This window comes from Hippopotamus amphibius, chromosome 1 (assembly GCF_030028045.1).
Source record: "Hippopotamus amphibius kiboko isolate mHipAmp2 chromosome 1, mHipAmp2.hap2, whole genome shotgun sequence".
Taxonomy (NCBI): domain Eukaryota; kingdom Metazoa; phylum Chordata; class Mammalia; order Artiodactyla; family Hippopotamidae; genus Hippopotamus; species Hippopotamus amphibius.
The window spans coordinates 221296779-221317897 of NC_080186.1; the positions used below are offsets into that span (position 1 = coordinate 221296779).

General features: G+C 38.4%; 1 protein-coding gene across 3 annotated transcripts in view; it reads right to left on the reverse strand.

The window, feature by feature from the left end:
* SLC30A5 (solute carrier family 30 member 5) overlaps positions 1 to 16779 on the reverse strand; it is a 28801-nt gene extending 12022 nt beyond the window's left edge. For 2 of the 3 annotated variants that reach the window (XM_057741955.1, XM_057741946.1), the window contains exons 1-5: positions 16432 to 16779; positions 7858 to 7980; positions 6599 to 6665; positions 5412 to 5497; positions 2575 to 2662 (exon numbers count right to left, since the gene is read on the reverse strand). In XM_057741955.1, coding sequence (XP_057597938.1) covers positions 2575 to 2662; positions 5412 to 5497; positions 6599 to 6665; positions 7858 to 7980; positions 16432 to 16520 — 453 coding nt within the window. In that variant the 5' untranslated portion in view covers positions 16521 to 16779. The remainder of the gene's footprint in view (positions 1 to 2574; positions 2663 to 5411; positions 5498 to 6598; positions 6666 to 7857; positions 7981 to 16431) is intronic. The other variant, XM_057741936.1, reaches the window with a different exon arrangement.
* Positions 16780 to 21119: the final 4340 nt, after the last annotated feature.

The following is a 21119-nucleotide window of genomic DNA, read 5'->3' on the forward strand; positions in this document are numbered from 1 at the left end:
AGTATAGAAGCAATCTAAATAGCATTATTATACACTATTTACTTAACAAATAAGTATAATACCAGACACTTCCATAAAATAAAAATTATAAGTGAAAAATGAGGATCCTATTTTATTCATTACATGATAACCACTGCACTTGATAAATTCTTTATTAGTGCAGTGGGTATTTTGACAAAAGTCACTATACATAAACCACATAATTTAAAACTTCTTAATTTTCATTGAATCAGGATGTGGTAACATTAATAATACTCAAACATGGAGAATATAACTTAATCCTTTGTCAGCAAAGAGGGCAACTGAGAATTTTGTAGTGCTTCGAAGTCAGAACTAAGAAAAAAAAAAAATCACAGTCCTGGTTAGATGCCCAGATTCATTATTGACACTAATGAGAGGATACGTAAGATGTATACTCTCATTTCTGGTTAATGCAGTAAAAACTTTTGTTTATTTGTACTTCTTTTGTGAGTTGTCTTTCTCTGTCCTTTGCTCATTTCTGTTGAGCATTTTCAGCATTTTTCTACTACTTGAGTGACCTGAGTATATTTTTCAAAAAAATATAAAACTTTTATTTGTGGCAATTTGTTACCATTGCTAGCTTATTTGCACAATAATTTCTTTTCTTTTAAAATTTTAAATATATTTATTTATTTATTTATTTGGCCATGCCATGCAGCATGCAGGATTTTAGTTCCCCTACCAGGGATCGAACCCCTGTCCCCTGCAGTGGAAGCATAAAGCCTTAACCATCGCCAGGGAAGTCCCTGCACAATGATTTCTATTACATAGAGGCTTGTAACCATTATAAAGCCTCTAAACCCAGTATGTTAGGGCTTCCTAGGTGATGCAGTGGTTAAGAATCCACCTGCCAATGCAGGGGACATGGGTTCGATCCCTGCTCCAGGAAGATCCCACATGCAGAGGAGCAACTAAGCCCGTGAGCCACAACTATTGAGCCCATGTGCTGCAACTACTGAAGCCCACCCACCTAGAGCCCGTGCTCCACAACAAGAGAAGCCACGGCAATGAGGGGCCCGCACACCACAACGAAGAGCAGCCCCCACTCACCGCAACTAAAAGAAAGCCCACGCACAGCAAAAAAGACCCAATGCAGCCAATAAAATAAATAATAAATAAATTTATTTAAAAAAAAAACAAAACCCAGTACGTTAGAAACCCAAATGTACTGGGTTTTCTCTTTGTGATTTTTTTTTTTTACTGCTTTTATGTTCAGAAAGTTCTTCTCTGCATATAAATTATCCATCTAATATTTTACTCTATGTTTTTACAAATATCTTTTTTTTTAAACCACAAAAATCTTCAATCCACTTGACATTTATTTTGGAGTACTCTGTGAGTAAGGGGAAAAGATTAAATAGTGACATATACTTTAATACCCATGGATCCAATTTGAAATCTACAGGCTGGGTAAACTCACTCTGCTCTACTTGGCATGTTACTCTGTTCACTCTATTGTATTCACCTGCCTCCATTACTTGGCCCGAAAGCCTCTTTCAGGAAAGAGACTATTATACCTTATTTGCCTTTATTTCTCCTTTCCTCTGTAACAAGGACAATGTATCATGCATAGGAAGCATTTAATTTGGTAAATAAAAGTATTGTAGCTGTAAGAATTTATAATTGCATATTGTGATACATTTACTACAAAGAGATTAATACTTAAATTATGTAAGGCGAATAGGGTTGCCTTGTTGGTAAAATGTTCATCAGACTTTAAATATAACAAGTTCTTAGGGACGTATTTTCCAAAAATGATGTATAGGAGCTAAGAATGAGGTAGGGGAGGGATTGGGTATAATATGAAGGAAATGATTGTGGTGATCAATCAGTCCTATATCTTGATTGTGGTAATGAATACACAAATCTACACACACACACACACACACACACAAGTGTATGTAAAGCTGGTGAAATCTGAATAAGGTCTATCAATTGTATAATGTCAATTTCCTGGTTTTGATTGTATACTTGAGCTGGGTAAGAAGTTACTATTGAAACTGAGTGAAGGGCACAAGGACTTCTCTATACTATATTTGCAGCTTCCTAGGAATATATAATGATTTCAAAATAAAAAGTAAAAAATAAAATGTTTGTGAGAAAAATTTATAATTAGCAAAGAAAGCCTCTGCAGGGACTTGCCTGGTGGTGCAGTGGTTAAGAATCTGCCTGCCAATGCAGGGGACACGGGTTCAATCTCTGGTCCAGGAGGATCCCACATGCCGCGGAGCAACTAAGCCCGAGCGCCACAAATACTGAGCCTGCCATGCTGCAACTACTGAAGCCCGCACACCTAGAGCCTGTGCTGCGTAACAAGAGAAGCCACCGCACTGAGAAGCCTGCACATTGCAACGAAGAGCAGCCCCCGCTTGCGCAACTAGAGAAAGTCCGCACAGCAACAAAGACCCAACACAGCCAATAAATAAATAAATTAATTAAAAAAAAAAAGCCTCTGCATTCTTTTAAATGGTAAAGGATACTATTTTATAGCCTTGAATAATATTTTACATGTATACTCTCAATTTTCAAGTAACGAATAATGGAAAATTCTACCTTTGCTGGTCCTCCTCCAGAACTAGTGAACAAAACACTGAGCAGTGAGATGACAACAATATCACTGTGCTCGAATAGCAGCAAAGTCCTACGAAAATAAAACATTATCATTCATGACATATATCTGATCTTTATCAGGAACCATGAATTCAACTAGATTAATGGAGAAGAAAATCTTTCTTTCCCTTGACTTCATAAAACATTATGGGAAAAATAAACATGTATAGCTGCTTCAGAAAACATTCTGGTATTATCTATCTCAGGAAAGTTGAAGCTACAAACATATAATACTACTATTTGTAGGATAAAATCATACAGATTTCTTGTGTATATGTACAGGAAACCCTCATAAGATACCAGCATCGTTTACAGTAGCCCAAACCTGGAAACAACCTAAAGACCCACTGACAGAACGGATAATATAATTTAGAGTATATCCATTCAAAGGACTATTATACAGTGGTAAAAATTCTATGATTATACTAAGAAATACAGAATTGTACACTTTAATAAAAGTGCTACAGACTGAATGTATGTGTCCCCCTCTCTCCCCCATTCATATGTTAAACTCAATCCCAAATGTTATGGTATTAGGAGGTAAGGAATACCTGTGAGAGGTACTTAGGTTACGAGGGTGAAACCCTCACGAATGGAATTACTGCCTTTATAAAAGAGACCACAGACAGCTGGCTTGCCCCTTCCACTATGTGAGATTACAGTGAAGAGACAAGACAGCTGTCTATGAACCAGGAAGTGGTCTCTCATCACACACTGAATCTGCTTCACCTTGATCTTGGCCTTCCTAGCCTCTAAAACCATGAGAAACAAATCTGTATTTTTTATAAGTCACCCAGCCCATGGTATTTTTGTTATAGCAGCTAAAATGGACTAAGACAAAAAGAGTGAATTTTATGGTATGTGAACTATATTTCAAAAAAGTAACAAAAGTGAATGCACTACACACACACACACACACAAACACACACACTCACACACTCTACATGCATCCAAATGGGCAAATCTCAAACCTAACACTGAATGGAAAAAGTATATTGCACAAAAATACATGCAATGTAATTCTATTTACATAAAGTAAAAAACTTGCAAAAGAGAAATATGTACATATATGGTAAAACTATAAAGAAAACCAAGAGAATGAAAATCAAAACTTAAGATGCTGGTTACATCCAATGGTACAGGGAGAGGGGGATACAATGAGGAAGGGGACACACAGTGGACCAAAGGAATTGGTAAGGTTTTATTTAGGAGAATGTATGAATGTTCATATTTATTTATATTTACTCTTTTATATGTATGAAATATCAAAAAAATTAAAAGCATTATTGCTGACCAAAAGGAACTTATAGATCTACACAGTAACAAATTTTCAGCTGCTCATTAAAAAAATTTTCATTTTCCCTCCTTACTAAAAAATGTGTAATGAGAACACAACAGTGATTATTTTAGTTCTGTTAATATTTGGGAGATTACAATTTAAAAAAATAAATATATCAGCAGAATGATACTAACTGAAAATAAGACAGGCTATGAAACACCAAAGGAGTCTTTGTAATCAAGAAACTGAACGATGATTTCAGTAAAAGAATGAGAGGGGCAGTGTTGGTAGAGGAGCTGGTGGTAGAAGTAGATGACGAAGTAAGGAGCCAAGCAAGAATTTAACAACTTTCTCCCTTCCTTCCCTATCCTAACACACAGGGAAAGTGATTTGGTAACAAACAGACCAAAAGATCACTTCATGAGTAAGAAACAACCACTCAATCATATCCAAGCATAAACTGAAAAGGCTTTCCCCGAGCTGAGAAATTCCAGCCAGCTTTCGCACCACTCCAGGATGCTGTTGCGGACACAGATATGACATTGGAATTACACATATTCCTCCTCTGACAAAGTACAGGGTACACAAGCCAAAAGGAGCCAAACCCGGAGCTGTTCTATTGCCTGGGAGAGGAGAAAAGACTCTTCACAGAACATTTCCCACTGATCACTTTCTACTCTGTCCACTCCACCATCCTGAGATTCTGTAGAACACCCTTCATCCTACTCCTTACTTCTTGTCCCCATATACCCCTGTGCAAGGCACTTTTTCTTATAATTTTGAGACAAATATTAAAAGAAGGCTTATGCACAGTTGCACCTGTTATAATTCCTATTATAGGAATTATAATATAATTATATAATATAATATAAAGGCCCCCCCTTTAGGGGGCCACACAATTTAATAGGAATAGCATTTCTCCCTCCCTGAACCGACCAATTTACATAAAAAGATCTATACAGACTTAAGGGAATATGAAATGACAGCTAACTCATCTTTAACCTGATGAATGGCACAATATTCCCCAGACATTTGTTTATAACCATATCTTTCAAGCATTTTCTGTGGGTACTAGAGGATCTTCAGAGTTGGTGGGTAGGTGGGGGGGGAAGCATTTTTTAAAGATTTTGCTCTCCTCCTTATTGGTTGATTTTATTTACCATTTTCGACTTTTCATTTCTAAAATCAGCTGCTAAAAGGATCACAAGCGAGTAATAAAAGTCACTTAGGCTAAAATTTTTCTGAAACTGTTTGGACTCTAACGACTAAAATATCTATGACAGATCATGGACAATACATTAATGGTAGTCACCAAAGAACTAATCCACAAATTAAACAGGTCCTCAATATATATATACTCATCGAGTTGTACCCAACGCTATGCAAGTGAAAGAAGCATTTGTACATAAGAGACACAAATATCTGACACAAAATGTAATGGCACAAAACTAATATTCAAAATGAAGAAATATAAACACTCAAAATATGCATTTCAATTTACCTTAGTGGTCCACAAAGAGTGAGGCCAAAAAACCACAAGAGTGAAATGATACAGCCAGCAACTGCATGTTTAAATATTTTGATCCACTAAAAATGGGAACAAAAATTAAAAATTTTAGTCATATGTTTTGCCAAATATCTCAAAACCTTAAATAAAACGCACAGGGAAGAACACAAATATTTTAAAGGGCAAATAATTACATATTTTGAAATTAAATAGAACTTAAGATCTCTTGACTAAATCTAGATTTGCAAGATAGTATTGTTTTCCATTTTCTATATTCTTGTCTAAAATGTTGCTAGATCTTGAAATCTTTTTCTATAGAGTACAATTTTCTCTGTTTTTTACACTAGTTCTCATTAGTTTGCTAGGAACACTTAATGATTCAGTCTTTAAATTCTTCTCCAGCAGGAATATTCAGTCCTTCAATTATTTAAAAAGAGAGGGGAAAGAAGATGGGGTTTAAAATATTAATCCTGTTTTAAAAAACGTTCTTGATCTCTAAAACAGAGGTACTAAAATTTGTCTAATAAAAAATCATGGCACAGGTTTCTAAGTTATGGCATAAAGCAAACACGTGGTAGGGCAGACGTACTGTCCAAAGAGGTGATAATGTGAGATGATTATGCAGAATGCAGGACTCACTATATGCCAGGCACTATTTTAAGAACTTTACATGTATTAATTCATTTATTCCTCATAGTTTCATTAGGAAAGCATTATTATCTCCATTTTACAGGTGAGAAAATGAAGGCAGAGAAATTAAGTAACTCGCTCAAAGTAAGAATTAATAATTAGAAGAGCCATGAATTTGTCTGACTCAAGAGGCCTTGTTCTTCAGCCCCATGCGTTATCTGTTTCCCAGTGATATTTATCCTAGGCTTGTGGGCATGTCTACATGTCTGATTTGTAAATCTTTTCAGAATATGGATCCTGTGTTAAAGAAAATAATTATATGCATGCTTTAAACATTCTCTACCCTCTCCTACATTTTTAAACACTTTATTATCTTAGCACTTTATAGCTTACTCGTGAAGCCTCAGTTCTGAAAAGATAAGTCAAGAGCAAGTTAACTCCAGGAATGTTCTGCTGGGCACTTAGAGTCATTCAGTAAATAACCCTAACCAAGGAAAGAACACTGCCTCCTGGTCCACTGCTAGGACAAAAGGATTCTGCAAAAGACTTACCTGGCGTTTGGTAATACTTTTCCCAGAAGAAAAAGGCTTTTGAAACAAAACCATAAAAAATGCAGTCCTGTAAATATTGAAACATTAATCCATTAATATTAATTAATCTTCTATACAAGGTGTGGTTTTAAGTAAAGACACTTAAACAAATACACTAGAACTTGAATGGTACGTCAGCCTCTAAAGAACTTCACTAGAGAACAATACTAAGGCTTCCACAACAACATTTTGGGAACTCTTCTTTCTTTTGTAATTGCCTAAAGAACCAGTTTACAAGCCACAAAAGAAGTCTCAATATATTTTGAAATAAGAAAAAAAAATTCCTATCTTCTCCAAAATTTAGTAATAACAAATCTTGAAATAGAAGTGAAGAAAGTACTAATCATATATCCCTACCTTTCACAGTCCCAAACTAGTTATATAAAAATAAATACAACTTGTGCTTAAAATTTCCTAGTCAAGAACCACTTTCCATAATTACTAAAATTATACTGCCAGCAGTCTAACAGATTCTTATTAATACAGAGGTTGGTCACTATCATTCTCAAGGTCCAGGGAATCTTTAGTTAGAGAGAATTTCTTACTATATGCAGAATAATATAAAATTTGTATTATTATTTATAAGAGGACCCTATACTATGAAGGGACATGTAGTGAACACAGCCCAGCATGGTTTAACTTGGAAAATAAGGAACATCTGTGCCAAGATGAGTCTCAAGTGACATTTTATGTCTGCTGGAAGGTTAGACTATCCCAGTAGGTTGATCTGGGAATCCCTAGGGCCCCCGAGGCCCTTAATTTAGGGAGCTGTGAGGTCAAACTATTTTTTACATAAGTATTAAGATATTATTTGTCCTTTTTCACTCTTATTCTCTCAGGGATGTACAGTAGAGCTTTTCAGAGGCCAGCTCATATGAGATACTGCAAAAGATTGAATGCCGGCTCAGATGTGGGAATTCAGCTGTGTTCTATTAACGCAGACATTAAATTTGCAAAACACCTCATTAACACAAACTAAAGTAAAAGTTGATGTTCTGGCAAGCTAACAGAGTATAATCCCCCCCCCCCTTTTTTTAAATCCAGTCTCTTGGTACCTCTAACCTTAGGTATTCTATCTTTAAAAAAATTACCAAATACTTGTCAGGAGGAATAAAATGCACAAAATAGTCTGTGTAAAATTTCCTAAAGATACTCAGTTAAAACAGTACTTTCAAAGAAATTAAAAAACATTAAGGAAAAAAAGAACTGCACACACTCACCCAAATTTTAATATAAAAATGAACTGAACAATGTGAACTACTTTTAGGAGATCATACGATTCAAAAAGTCCCACAGCCTTCAAAAATTTAGTGAAACATAGTAACACAATATATTTCGTTAACCTGAAAAATAAAAACAGAAATAAGTTTCAGTATCATTGAAACCACAAGGAATTGTTTTTTTTTTATTATACAAGTAATAGGGGTCATTATGAAAACCATAAATATAAACAATGAAACAAATAAAAACTCAACTCAACCCCACATGATAACTACTTTGAACACTTCTGGTATATATACTTTCAGATTCTTTTCAATGTACGTGGATGTATTATGTATAGATACAGTCTATTAAAAAAAAGGCCAAACTAAAAATAAAAATGTTCTTGACTGAGTTGCCTCGACTATTTTGTAATGTGCTTTTAAAACAATTACTCCAAACAAATAGAATAAAAACGGAAACCAAACTCTGTCATGAAACGAGACCACGATATGGGAAGGGAGGGGAATGGTAAGTGCCTTAGGTTTGTCTCTCCTCTGCTTCACTAAATGATTGCAGTGAGTCATTGTTGAAGTCCAGTGACCTGACCTACAGAGGCCTGAAAAGGCTCAGGAATCTGAAGCACCTCAGAAAGGGCATGGAGAGCTGAAAAAAGGAGGATCATTAAGAAGTCTGCCAGGTAGTTAGGTCCCCAAAATCTCACCCAGCACAGCCAGGCAACCACTCCTCCTCAATCATGACAGGACAAGTGAAGCTTAGCCTTTGGAGAGGTCTAGACAGACGGCAAAGGGGAAAGGAGGGATGAGGTGTTGGACTAAAACTATGGAGATTAAAAGGAACTTTCCCTTCTTAACCCCATCCCACCTGCCTTCCCTCATTTAACTCTAACATCCTACCACCAGGCTTCAATCTTCCAGCAGGAGAACGCTTCTTTGGAGAAGCCCATCAGGGGACAAGCCCCACACAGATCTTCTAAACAGCTTTTTAGGCCTCACTCAAATAGGAATAGCCAAATATAGATAATCAATCCTTTACAATAAGCCTGTAATGAGAGACCAAATAAACTAAAACAACTAAGAAATTTAAAAGATACAGAGATCACAGGGAATAGCAGAAAACAACAAAGAACTATAAATAATATTCTTGGATAAGAAAGAATAGTGCAACCATGAAAAAATGAGGCTGCCATACAAAGAAAGGAAAAAGGAGCTCCTGAAACACAATCAGAAAATAGTGAAGAGGGGCTTCCCTGGTGGCGCAGTGGTTAAGAATCCGCCTGCCTATGCAGGGTACAAGGGTTCGATCCCTGGTTCAGGAAGATCCCGCATGCTGTGGAGCAACTAAGCCTGTGTGCCACAACTACTGAGCCTGCGCGCCTAGAACCGGTACTCCACAACAAGCGAAGCCACCGCAATGAGAAGCCCTAGCACAGCAACGAAGACCCAACACAGCCAATAAATTAACTAACTAAATAAAAATTTTAGCTTGGTAGTCTTCTTTGATCATATATCTCTAGTAATAAAAAAAAATTTGCACCTGAAACCCATTATTTATCTGTACATTACAAACATGTACTACTATAATGATATTTTTGTTATACACAAATTAGAAATGAAAAAGAATGAGATAAAAAGTTGAGAAATTCTAATATCCCCTCCCCATCATCTTTGCAAGTCATTCAGGAGACTACTTTCTAAGTTTACATCTAACAGGTGTTAATACATTAAAAAGGAGGTATAAGGGATTTCCAAAAGCAGCACATCAGCAGGAATGAGAAGTCTCTACCAACGGGAGAAAAGTACAAAAAAGCAAATACCGTTTAAAGGAAACCTCAATCATCCAAGTAGCAGAGTTAAAACAATGTGATATGCAATGATATCAATGCACGTAGGATGGTATAAAAATTGATGAGTGTGAGTCCTTAAGTCCATGGCCTGAATCAACAAACAGTAATCTGCTTAAGAAGTCAGGAAAATATATATTCTTGGAAGATTTTGATGCAACTATGAAAATACATTTCAGTCCCTGAAAGAATGAATCTCAATAATTCCATTTTCACCATCCGATGGCTCATTTTCTGTTTTAGTCCAAATAATATCATACTATATTAAAGAAAATCAGATTTGGAACAAAGTGGTTTTTCTTTTCATGAACATAATCTGGGGGGGCCTTTTAATAGTGCAATCTGGGAGTTTTAACAATGTGATAATTAATCACCAAGAAGCTAATAAAAATGTTATTGTGGAATAATCTAAGTCAAATCCTAAAGCACAGAAGTTCCTACTTAATCTACCTGTAGAATAGTATAAACATTGAAATTTCTGTTTAAAAGATCAAGCCATGACTTCCCTGGTGGCGCAGTGGTTAAGAATCCACCTGCCAATGCAGGGGACATGGGTTTGATCCCTGGTCCAGGAAGATCCCCTGTGCCATGGAGCAACTAAGCCCATGTGCCACAACTACTGAGCCCGTGTGCTGCAACTACTGAAGCCTGCGTGCCTAGAGCCTGTGCTCCACAACAAGAGAAGCCACTGCTATGAAAAGCCCGCACACAGCAATGAAGAGTAGCCCCTGCTTGACACAACTAGAGAAAGCCTGTGCAGCAATGAAAACCAATGCAGCCAATAAATAAATAAATAAAAACTTAAAAAAAATATCAAGGAGATTTTCTGGGGTGATAAAAATGTCCTACAGCTTGATTGCGCTGAAAGTTATATGGGTATACATTTGTGAAAAATGCTTACTGGTACCTTTAAAATCTATGCATTTTACAGATAAGTAATTTATATCTCAATGAAAAAAGGAGTATTGGAAAAAATAATAAACTTAAAATTATGGCTATAACAAAAAAAATTGAGTGCATTTTGTTTCCAGATTGTTTGCACATTGGCTGAAAACACACAGCACAACATGAAAAATTTACCAAATTTCCAGCAATTGTCTAGGTATGAAAGTAAATGTATATGTGCTAGAAAAAACAGAACACTAACATTTAAGAGCTGAAAAACACCTTAGAGACTCTCTAGTCCGATTCCTCTCATGTCACAGATTGGGGAGGTCCACAGAGTTAGCTAGAGTCAAGACCATGTCCCTGAAGTATGCTCTTTTAATATGTCACACAGAAAACCAAAGTTCATCCAAAAGGCTTTGGGGATTCCCATCTTCTAAACTGTTTCCAGTTATACATTCTCAGTGGCCCACATGAAAGGTAAAATCATCTTTAAATATGAAAAACAAAATGCATATTAAAATCTAAGATTAATGTCAGTTTTGGCCTATTTAAGCTAGAGAAAAAAGTCAGATAAACTTAAGTAAATTAACTACATTGATGATATTTAAATACTCTGATCAGGGTAGCAATTCATAATTAGCCAATAAAAATACTACTCTTGAGCAAGAAATCTTTTGTTTATTCAGTTCTTAACACAGAGTTGCATAATATGTGCTCAGCAAATGTTTACTAAATGAAAGAAGGCTAACTCTACAATTACACTGTGTGATACAGTAATATCTAGCACAGTAATATAGATAGCACAGTAATACAGTACATAACTGGCAGTCAAGCTTCTGGCAATTTAAACTATCATCAACCCAGTCATGAATTCATAATGACAGACAGACATCAAGTAGAGAGCAGGAAGCTCAAAACCTCAAGCGCTTTACTCCTCAAGCTCTTTTTTTTTTTTCTCAAGCTCTTAACTGGGTGTAAAAATAAGGTGGCAGGATAGAAGCAAAGACACAAAAAACAACACTGTCGACAAGACCGGGAGGGATAAAACAAAGACCAGGAAAAACAGACAGAAGTACATTAAAAATCACAGCAATCTGGGAATTCTTGATGTCAGCAAAGAGCCTTGTACGCCCCTCATGGGGCTATGAAGCCATTCTTCAAATATTCCCTGCTCACTATGTGCCAGATGTCACTTGTGGCTAACGAGACCTGTCTGACAGTGTGGCTTCAGGTACTACAGCCTTCTCTCTTCCTGATAAAAGGGCCTGATGCAGCTGGAACTAGTTCTGCATTCTTTCTGGCTTCAAAGGAGGAATTTTATCTAAAATTTATCTTAAAAATGTTATCAACACATTAACATTCTCTAAAAATGTTATAATGTTAAAATGCTATATAACATTCTCCATTTTATAATAAGCCTTAATATAAGAGCCACACTTCGGATGGCAGAGAACAAAGACCAAGAATCTGGTCCCAAATGGTATCACTGAGCAGCTGAACAAATACCAGCAACCTCTGGTTTCTTTTATGTGAGAAGAATATATCCGTATTTATTTAAAGCTCTCTTAGTTTGGTCATTTACAACTAAATGCATTTCTAGGTGCTATACAAGAAACAAAATGTATAACAGAGGCCTTGCCCTCAAGGAGTTTGAGGTCTAAAGAAGAGAGGCAAGAAACAAGTATTTACGTGACTCAGGTAAGTAGCAGAGATCTAAAGGAATAGATGTGGAAGCAACTAATTGTAACTAGGGAAGTAAAAGTCATCTTTGGAGTTTGAGATGTGTAAATGTGTATTAAAGACTAAGTAGAAAAAACCAAACAACCCAATCAAAAAATGTGCAGAAGACCTAAATAGACGTTTCTGTAAAGAAGGCATACAGATGGCCAATGGGCACATGAAAAAGATGCTCACATCACTAATTATCAGAAAAATGCAAATCAAAACTACATGAGTTATCACCTCACACCAGGCAGAAGGGCCACCATCAAAAAAATCTAAAAATAATAAATGCTGGAGAGGATATGGTGGAAATGTAAATTGGTGCAGCCACTATGGAGAACAGTAGGAAAGAATCCTTAAGAAACCAGAGTTGCCATATGATCCAGTAATCCCACTCGTGGGCATATATCTGGAAAAGACAAAAACTCTAATTAAAAAGAGACATGCACCCTTAATGTTCGTAGCAGCATTAGTTACAATAACCAAGGCAAGGAAGCAAGCTAAGTGTCCGTCGTCGGCAGATGAATGGATAAAGAAGACATGGTGTATGTATGTGTGTGTATATAATGCCATTTGCAGCAACATGGATGGACTTAAAGAGGTTATCATACTAAGTGAAGTACATCAGACAAAGACAAATACCATGATATCACTTATATGAGGAATCTAAAAAAAAAAATGATACAGAACAGAAAAAAAAAAAGGAAAAAAACAAAAAACACCAACAAAAAAACAGACTCACATAGAAAATAAACTTATGGTACCAAAGGGGAAAGGGGGTGGGAGGGATAAATTGAGTCTGGGATTAACAGATATACACACTACTATACATAAAACAGGTAATCAACAGGGACCTACTGTATAGCACAGGGAACTATATTCAATATCTTATAATAATCTATAATGGAAAAAAATCTGAAAAGATTATATATACACAAATAACTGAATCACTTCGCTGTACACCTGAAACTAACAAGACATTTGTAAATCAACTATACTTCAATTAAAAAAAAAGAAAAATAAGTAGGAATTATGAAGCAAGGAAAGGGAGGGGGAATTTCAAAGTGCAGAGAGCAGCATATGCAGAACGCTTCTAGTAGGAAGGACCTTTGAAGAAAATCTCAGTTCACCAGATTACATTTACAATGATTAGAAGTCATCAAGTAAAAGGTAAGCTATATTTAATATACTTGTTTTAAGAAGATGGGGCAATATGTAAAGTCATTTCTAAATAATTTTTAAATAAAGTATTAACAAAGCTTAAAAATCTGGCACTTTGATGGTAAGATTCAGTCATACAGAACATTAAGTATAACACTTCACTTCTCGATAATGTATTACTATTATCTGACACTTTCTTTATTCCCTTTTTAATTTTTAAAAAACAGATTATGAAAATAATTCCTGAGTAGTTCATTGTTATAAAAGTTTTAACATTCCCAATTTCCTCCTCATAGGTGACCAACTGGGGATATCCTTCCAAACCTCTTCCTTTGCATCTCCACATATGGATAAGCACATAGTTTAGATACATTCACTGTGTTCACCACTGTACACATATTTTGATATTGCTATGTGACTTTTCAAGTAATGTATATTTTAGAACTTTTGTTATCATTACAGTTAGGAAGACTATTTTGACATTTAGCTAAAAGGTGAATACTTTGACTTTTAAAGTGTCAATTAACAAAGTCTTCCTGTTGGGCTAAAGATAAGACACTAGCTAAGGCCAAGTAACCATATGCTAATGAGTACTCAATCCTAGTTCACATTGCAGAGGGAAACATACTAAGGGGGCAAGCTGGGGGGTGTGGAAGGGAGGCTCCTAAATGAGGGCAGTAGCCCCTGAGAAACTCACTGACCCTCTAGGCAACTTAGCAGAATCCACCCCCTCAACTTCACAATCATTATCTGCCATTAACTAGTTTCATCAAAGGTATCACTGGTATTTTCTGTGAAGGGTTAGAAAAATCTCTGGTTCTTTAAATCTGGAATCACTTAAATTTGAGTTTGGGTTCAAACCTGCTCCCTGGGCTTTGCCCCCCGTGGCAGCTCACAGATCTCCAGTTAAAAAAAAAAAATCAGTGTATGTAATTCAAGTCTGATTCATTCAATGAATATTTAAATGTCTACTGTGTAGAAGGCACTATAAATGAAGTTTGGGGTAACTGACTCCCAGTTGAGTTACTAGGTGTGTGACTTCGGGAAAATTACTTTTCTACCTCTCAGTTTCCTGATCTATGAGACAAGCACACAGCTAATGGGTCTGTAGCGTGGTAGGTAGGGCAGTGTTGTAGGGATTAAATGAGATGCTGCACACAAAACACCTGGAACACAGGAAGTGCTTAACAAATGCTGGCTGTCACCCTCTGCTCTTTCCTGCAGAGAGGACTTATTGAAGCCAACATAGAAACATTTAAAACAATTCATATTTGTGAATTCAGGAATAAAAATATCCACAATTAAAGGATCCATCAATTAGTTTTTGTTGCATACTATAACCAAAATTTGATTTTTAGTCTACATTAAGGAAAACTCTTGTCACTAGAATCTATTCAAAATTCAACCAGTCGTGAGTTGAATTTGATTCTGCAATGAACTAAGCTCTGCTAAGCAAATAATGAAAATAAGATGGCAAAGGACCGTTGACGACATCTAAGATAAGAAGCTCTTGAGTAAATAACAATTTTGAATTACTTATTTAAAAATAATTTGAAGTTACAGAAAAAGTGCTAGAATAGTACACCCTTTACCTAGATTCTCTAGTTGTTACATATTGTCTTGTTTGCCTTATTATCTCTCTCTATAAATACAAACTCCTCGCTCCCCCAACTATTTAAGAGTAAGTTACATACATCAGGCTCCTTTACCCCTAACTACTTGTATTCCTAAGCCCATAAATATTCTCTTATGAAATCAGTAGAGTTATCGACTACAGGAAATTTAATATGTATATACGTTTATCTAATCTTTCGTCCACAGTCCAATTTTGTCAATTGACCTAATACTATCCTTTAGAGCATTTTCCTCACTATTAAATCTACACCAGAATCGCCTATTGCATTTAGTTTTCGTGTCTCAGTAAATAATACTTGATATGCTGTTTTTTTACAAAAATGAGTTGCTCAAAGTAGATTAGAAAATTGAACTTGTACTACAAAAAATGAGCTGATTTAAGTTCTGTTCCAGCTTTTCACAAAAAAAAGTTATGTTAGTAACGCCCCTTGTACAGCTCCAAAAAAATTTACCAAAACAATCTTCAAGTCTCAAAGGAGGTATTCATTCAAGAACGAGAAAAACGTAACTCACTAACCTTATTAAATATGAAGGCAATGACAACCAGTTCCAACCAAACTGTTAGGCCATATTTTATACATCTTGCGACACTACCTCAGAAATTAGGACAGGTCAAGAAGGACACGCTGGAAAGTGGTCACTGTCCTTACCTCTTGGGGGTTCGTGGGAACATTGCGAGGAAGGGGGTAAACGGGGATTTTTCCTTTTTACTCTACGAATTTCTATACCGTTTGAATTTTTTGACAACGAGCACACATTTCTTATTTAACAACAGAATAAAATAAGCGAAGAAAGGAAAAGAAAAACCAGGTGGTGGGCTGGATTCTTGATGTGCGGGGTTAACCTGAACATCCAAGTTCATGTTTGTACTTTGGTTCCCTCGCCTGAAGAGATGATGGTGACCCTTGCTCTAACTGACGCCGGCAGACGTCAGAAAGGTTAAGCATCACCGGACTACTCTTTCAGGGAGCAGCAGCCCACAGCAATGCTTCTCACAGGTCAGCAAAGCCTCTCACGTGAACTGGCCGGCAGTTCTAAGGCCACCGGTCTGCCCCGAACACCAGACGCTCGGGCAGACCCTCCCCAGATCCTAGAGCGTTCACGCTGCAGCAGGGAACGGCCGAGCCAGCGCAGGCTGCCGCGGGAGGGGGCGAGGACGCAGGGCTCCGCGGCGCGCGCCGAACCGCGGAGGGCCGTCCGGGCTGCCCGCCGGCCGGGAGGGGCGCCGGGCCCCGCGCGCCCCCAGGAGGGTCGGGGCAGCAGCCGGGCAGGCGCGGGGAGCGCGCGAGCGGCTCCGGAGGCGGGAGCCCGACAGGTGCCTTACCGAGCGCTGGGCACGTCCACCGGCCCGAGGCCGCCGCCGCCGCCGCCGCCCGGGCCAGCTAGCACGTCCCCGCCGTATTTCTCCTCCATGCCGGGGATCAGGAGCCGCCGCCGCCGCCGCGGGGCCTCCTCATGTCTCGCCGCTGACGCGGAACAGCGGGCGCAGGCGCGTCACTCCCCCATGGCAGCGGACCCGTCGGGTCCCCGCAGGCCGGGCCGCCGCCAACGCTGTCCCCGGCTCCGGCTCCCAAGCACACGCGCGTCGGGACTAGGCCGCGGACAGCCCTGGCGGCTCCGGGTTTGCCGGTGGCTCGCCGGAGCAGACGCGGCCAGGCCACGTCATCCGGCCCAGCAGCCCCCTCTCTCGGGGGAGTGCCCGGCCCTGCGCCTGCGCACGGCACAACGCTCGCCGTCCCCGCCCCTTCCTCAGGCTCCTCCTACCGCGGGGGGCCACGCGTGGAATCCTCGCCGCCTATCAGCCCCGCCCACTGACCCGGCCTGAGCACATACCTGTTCCTGCAGCGCCTCCTATGGGCCGTCAGAAATACAACGGGTTCTTCTGGGGCAGAGGGAGGGGACGTAGGAAATGCATAATTTGGGATGAAATCGAATAGAATTTCTTTTATCTTTTGGCTCCTAAACTGTGTTACTTAATCCTGGTACATCCTAGGCAGGTAGGGCCAGGTTTTATTAGGGTTATTTTTCTGCTGCTAAAAAGTTAAGAAGGTGGGCTCCAGTGTCTGTCTTGTTTTGAATCTCAAAGTTACCACTTACTGTCACTTGGCCTTTCTGTACCTCAGTTTTTTTATCCGCAAAGTAAGAATGGTAATATCTACATCGTAGGGTTGTTTGGGGGATCGTATGTGTTAATACGTGAAAAGTGTCTATAACAGTGAATGGAATATAGTAATCAATAAATGTTAGCTATTATTATTTATAAGGACATTTGAGGACTGGGATATGGGGATGAAAATGGGATTTTGAGCAGTGTAAATTGTGATTAGTTTACAAGACTCCATTTAATTTGAATATACATAAAGAGTATTAGTAACATATAAGAGAATGAAGAGTCTTAGTCTCTGCCTGCTGGGACTTCATAATCTTTTTTTAAAAAATTAATTAATTTATTTTTATTTATTGGCTGCACTGGGTCTTCATTGCTGTGTGCGGACTTTCTGTAGTGTGGAGAGCAGGGGCTGCTCTTGTTGTGGAGCACAGGCTCTAGGTGTGCAGGCTTCAGTAGTTGTGGCACGTGGGCTCAGCAGCTGTGGCTCACAGGCTGTAGAGCGCAGGCTCAGGAGCTGTGCCCACAGGCTTAGTTGCTCTGACGCATGTGGGATCTTCCTGGCCCAGGGCTTGAACCTGTGTCCCCTGCATTGGCAGGTGGAGTCTTAACCCCTGTGCCACCAGGGAAGGGACTTCATAATCTACTGTGGAAAACATTTAGCAATCTGCGAGCAAGACCTAGTTGGCAACATCACACATTAAAGGCACAAATACTAAGATTTCCCAAATAAGGTGTGATATGGGTATAACCAGAAAAGACTTACTGATAGAAGCTGACCTGGAACTTGGATAAGGTTTTGGGAGAAAAGCATTGTGAGAAGATGTATCCTATGTGTAGAACATGGAGGAAGGCATGAACTTTGAAAGCTAAAGATGAGTATTTTCCCGTTTGAGGCAAAGAAGAGAGCAAAGATACAATACTCCATCAGTATATTGGGGTTTTAAATTCAGGGTGTTTGTTTATTGAACTTGTACAAAAATGTCCATATCTTTTGCCTGCATTAGGTGACTCAGAGTAGAGTAGAGCAGGTAAAGCCCAACAAAGAGTGACATTCTTGCTTCACTTTCTTAAACTGACTTTTTTGTAGCATTTTTTTTTTTGGTAGTAATTTCTTTGCAGAATTGCTATTTTCTAATCCAAAATGGCAGTGGTAACAACTAACTATCATATTTTTCTAGAGGGAATTCCATTCCTTTGAAGTTCAGAGAACTAGGTAAAATAACATGTATACATTGAGATTAATTTTTATCCGAAGAGGAGCTTGAATTCAGTTGATATTTGATTTGGTTAGAATTAGGACATTTTTCTTTTAGGCTAATATGTTTCCTGTTTTTTTTGTTTTTGTTTTTGTTTTTTTGTGGTGGAAGGAAAAGTGTCTCTGTTTTCTTTCCTCTTACTCACTTCTCAACCAGTCCAACCTGGCTTCTACTTTCATCATGCCTCTGAAGCAGCTCTCTCATGGATGTTTTTGAGCCACATGTTTTGTTTTGTTTTAAAATAGTTTATTTATTGGCTGCATTGGGTCTTGATTGTTGTGTGCAGGCTGTCTCTAGTTGCAGAGAGCAGGGGCTACTCTTTGTTGTGGTGTGTGGGTTTCTCATTGTGGTGGCTTCTCTTGTTGTGGAGCACAGGCTTTAGGTACAAGGGCTTCATTAGTTGTGGCACGTGAGCTCAATAGTTGTGGCTCACGGGCTCTAGAGCACAGGCTCAGTAGTTGTGGTGCACGGGCTTAGTTGCTCCTCGGCATGTGGGATTTTCCCAACCCAGGGCTTGAACCCGTGTCCCCTGCATTGGCAGGCAGATTCTTGACCACTGGCCACCAGGGAAGTCCCTGAGCCTCATGTTACCTTATCCCTCTATAGCTTTCAACATAGTTGATCTCTCCCTCCTTGAAACTTTCTCTTTCCTTGGTTTCCAAAACCCCACATTTGGTTGTCAAAGGAGAGCTGGAGAGCTCTCTGAGAGCTCTCTGCTCTCAAGTTCTTTATGTCCAAAACTCATGATCTTTCCACTAAACCTGATCCTCTTTTACTGTTTCTAACCTCATTGACTGGCACCATTTATTCAGTTTAGCAAACCAAAAACTCAGGTATCATCCTCAACACCTCCCCTTCCTTACAGTCTATATCCGGTCCATCACCAAGCCGTGTCACTTTTTACCTTCTCAATATTTCCTGAATCAATCCAGACTTTTCCATCCTCATCACCACCATCTAGTCTAGATGACCACTGTGTTTTGCTTAGACCACTACAGTAACCTCCTTACTAGTCTTCCCAAGTTCATTCTTTCTCTTTTCTACAATCTGTTTTCCACATTCTGCCACAGTAATAGTAATCTATTCCAGTTGCAAATCTTATCGTGCACTGCCTGCCCCACACCACTCTACTCTCCAGCCTTCCAGTGGCTTTCCATTACTCTTAAGACAAACTCAAATCATTAACATGGCCAACAGCATCCTGTATGGACTTGCCCTAACCTGTCTTTTCAGCTTCATCTCACGTCAAGCTACCTTCTGCTCTCTGGAATCCAGTCATCATTTTCCGCCATCAATTATGCTGTTTATCTTCTAATACAAGACTTTTCTCAGTCTAGTTCCCATGTGTAGAATGCATACCATCTCAACCTTTGCTTGTTAAGATCCTACTCACTCTTTTTGTTTCTAGTTGAGTTCTCTAGGAAACAGACTCTGAAAAGAAGTTTGGTGGGCAAGGTATTTATTAAGGAGTGATTTTGGGACCAACAGCTATAAAAGGGAGGGAAAGGAAATGTAATTGGGCAGAAGAAGTCGAGAAATTGTGCAGTCCAACGAAAGCCACAGTAAACCTCATGGAGACATCTAGAGCTAAAATGGTCCTTGAGAAATATATTTTTTTCCCTAATAAAGCCTTTTATAGGTCCAGGACTCATCCAAGATCATGTATTGCATTTAATTATCATGTCTTATTAGTTTTCTTTTATCTGGAACAGTTCCTGATCTCTCCTTTTTTTCATGACCTTGACATTTTTGAAGTGAATGGGACAATTACTTTGCAGAATGTCTGTCAGTTTGTGTTTGTCTGATGTTTCCTCATGATTGGATTTTAGGTATGCATTTTTGGCAGGAATACGACAGAAGTGATTCTATATTCCTCTCAGTGTATCACATCAGAAGGCACATGATATTGATTTGTCTCATTAGCTGGTAACATGAAGTTTTATCATTTGATAAGAAGACATCGACCAGATTTTTCTATGTAATGTTAGTGAATCAGTATTTTGTCTGGAGATACTTTGAGACCATGTCAAGATTCTGTTTCTGATCACACTTTCACTCATTTGTATTAGTATCCATTTTTGCTCCTCGACCAAAACAATTACTATAAAGTTTTCCAAATGCTAATCATCCCTTTCATCATCTCTTTTACATTTATTAGTTGACCTTCTACTGTAAGGTAAAACTATCCTGTTCCGCACTATCTATCTATCTATCTATCTATCTATCTATCTATCTATCTATCTATCATCTATCTATCATCTATCTATCTAGATCTATCTATCTATCATCTATCTATCTACCTATCATCTATCTATCTATGTATCTATCTATGTATCTATCTATGTATCTATGTGTCTATCTACCTATGTATCTATCTATGTATCTATGTATCTAATCTATGTATGTATGTATGTACGTATGTATGTATGTATCTATCATCTATCTATCTTAGTATGAGCTCATGAGTGCCTATATTATTACACAGATTATAATCAACTGCTGCCACTCTTTTGATGCTAAAATTGTCCAAAATTTAGCCAGTGGGAACCCTTTGGCTGGCTCCTGTGCCATTTTGACGTATTCCTATCATTCTTTCAGAATTTCCATACTTTCTGGTATAAGATGTTCCAGGCTTATTATATACTT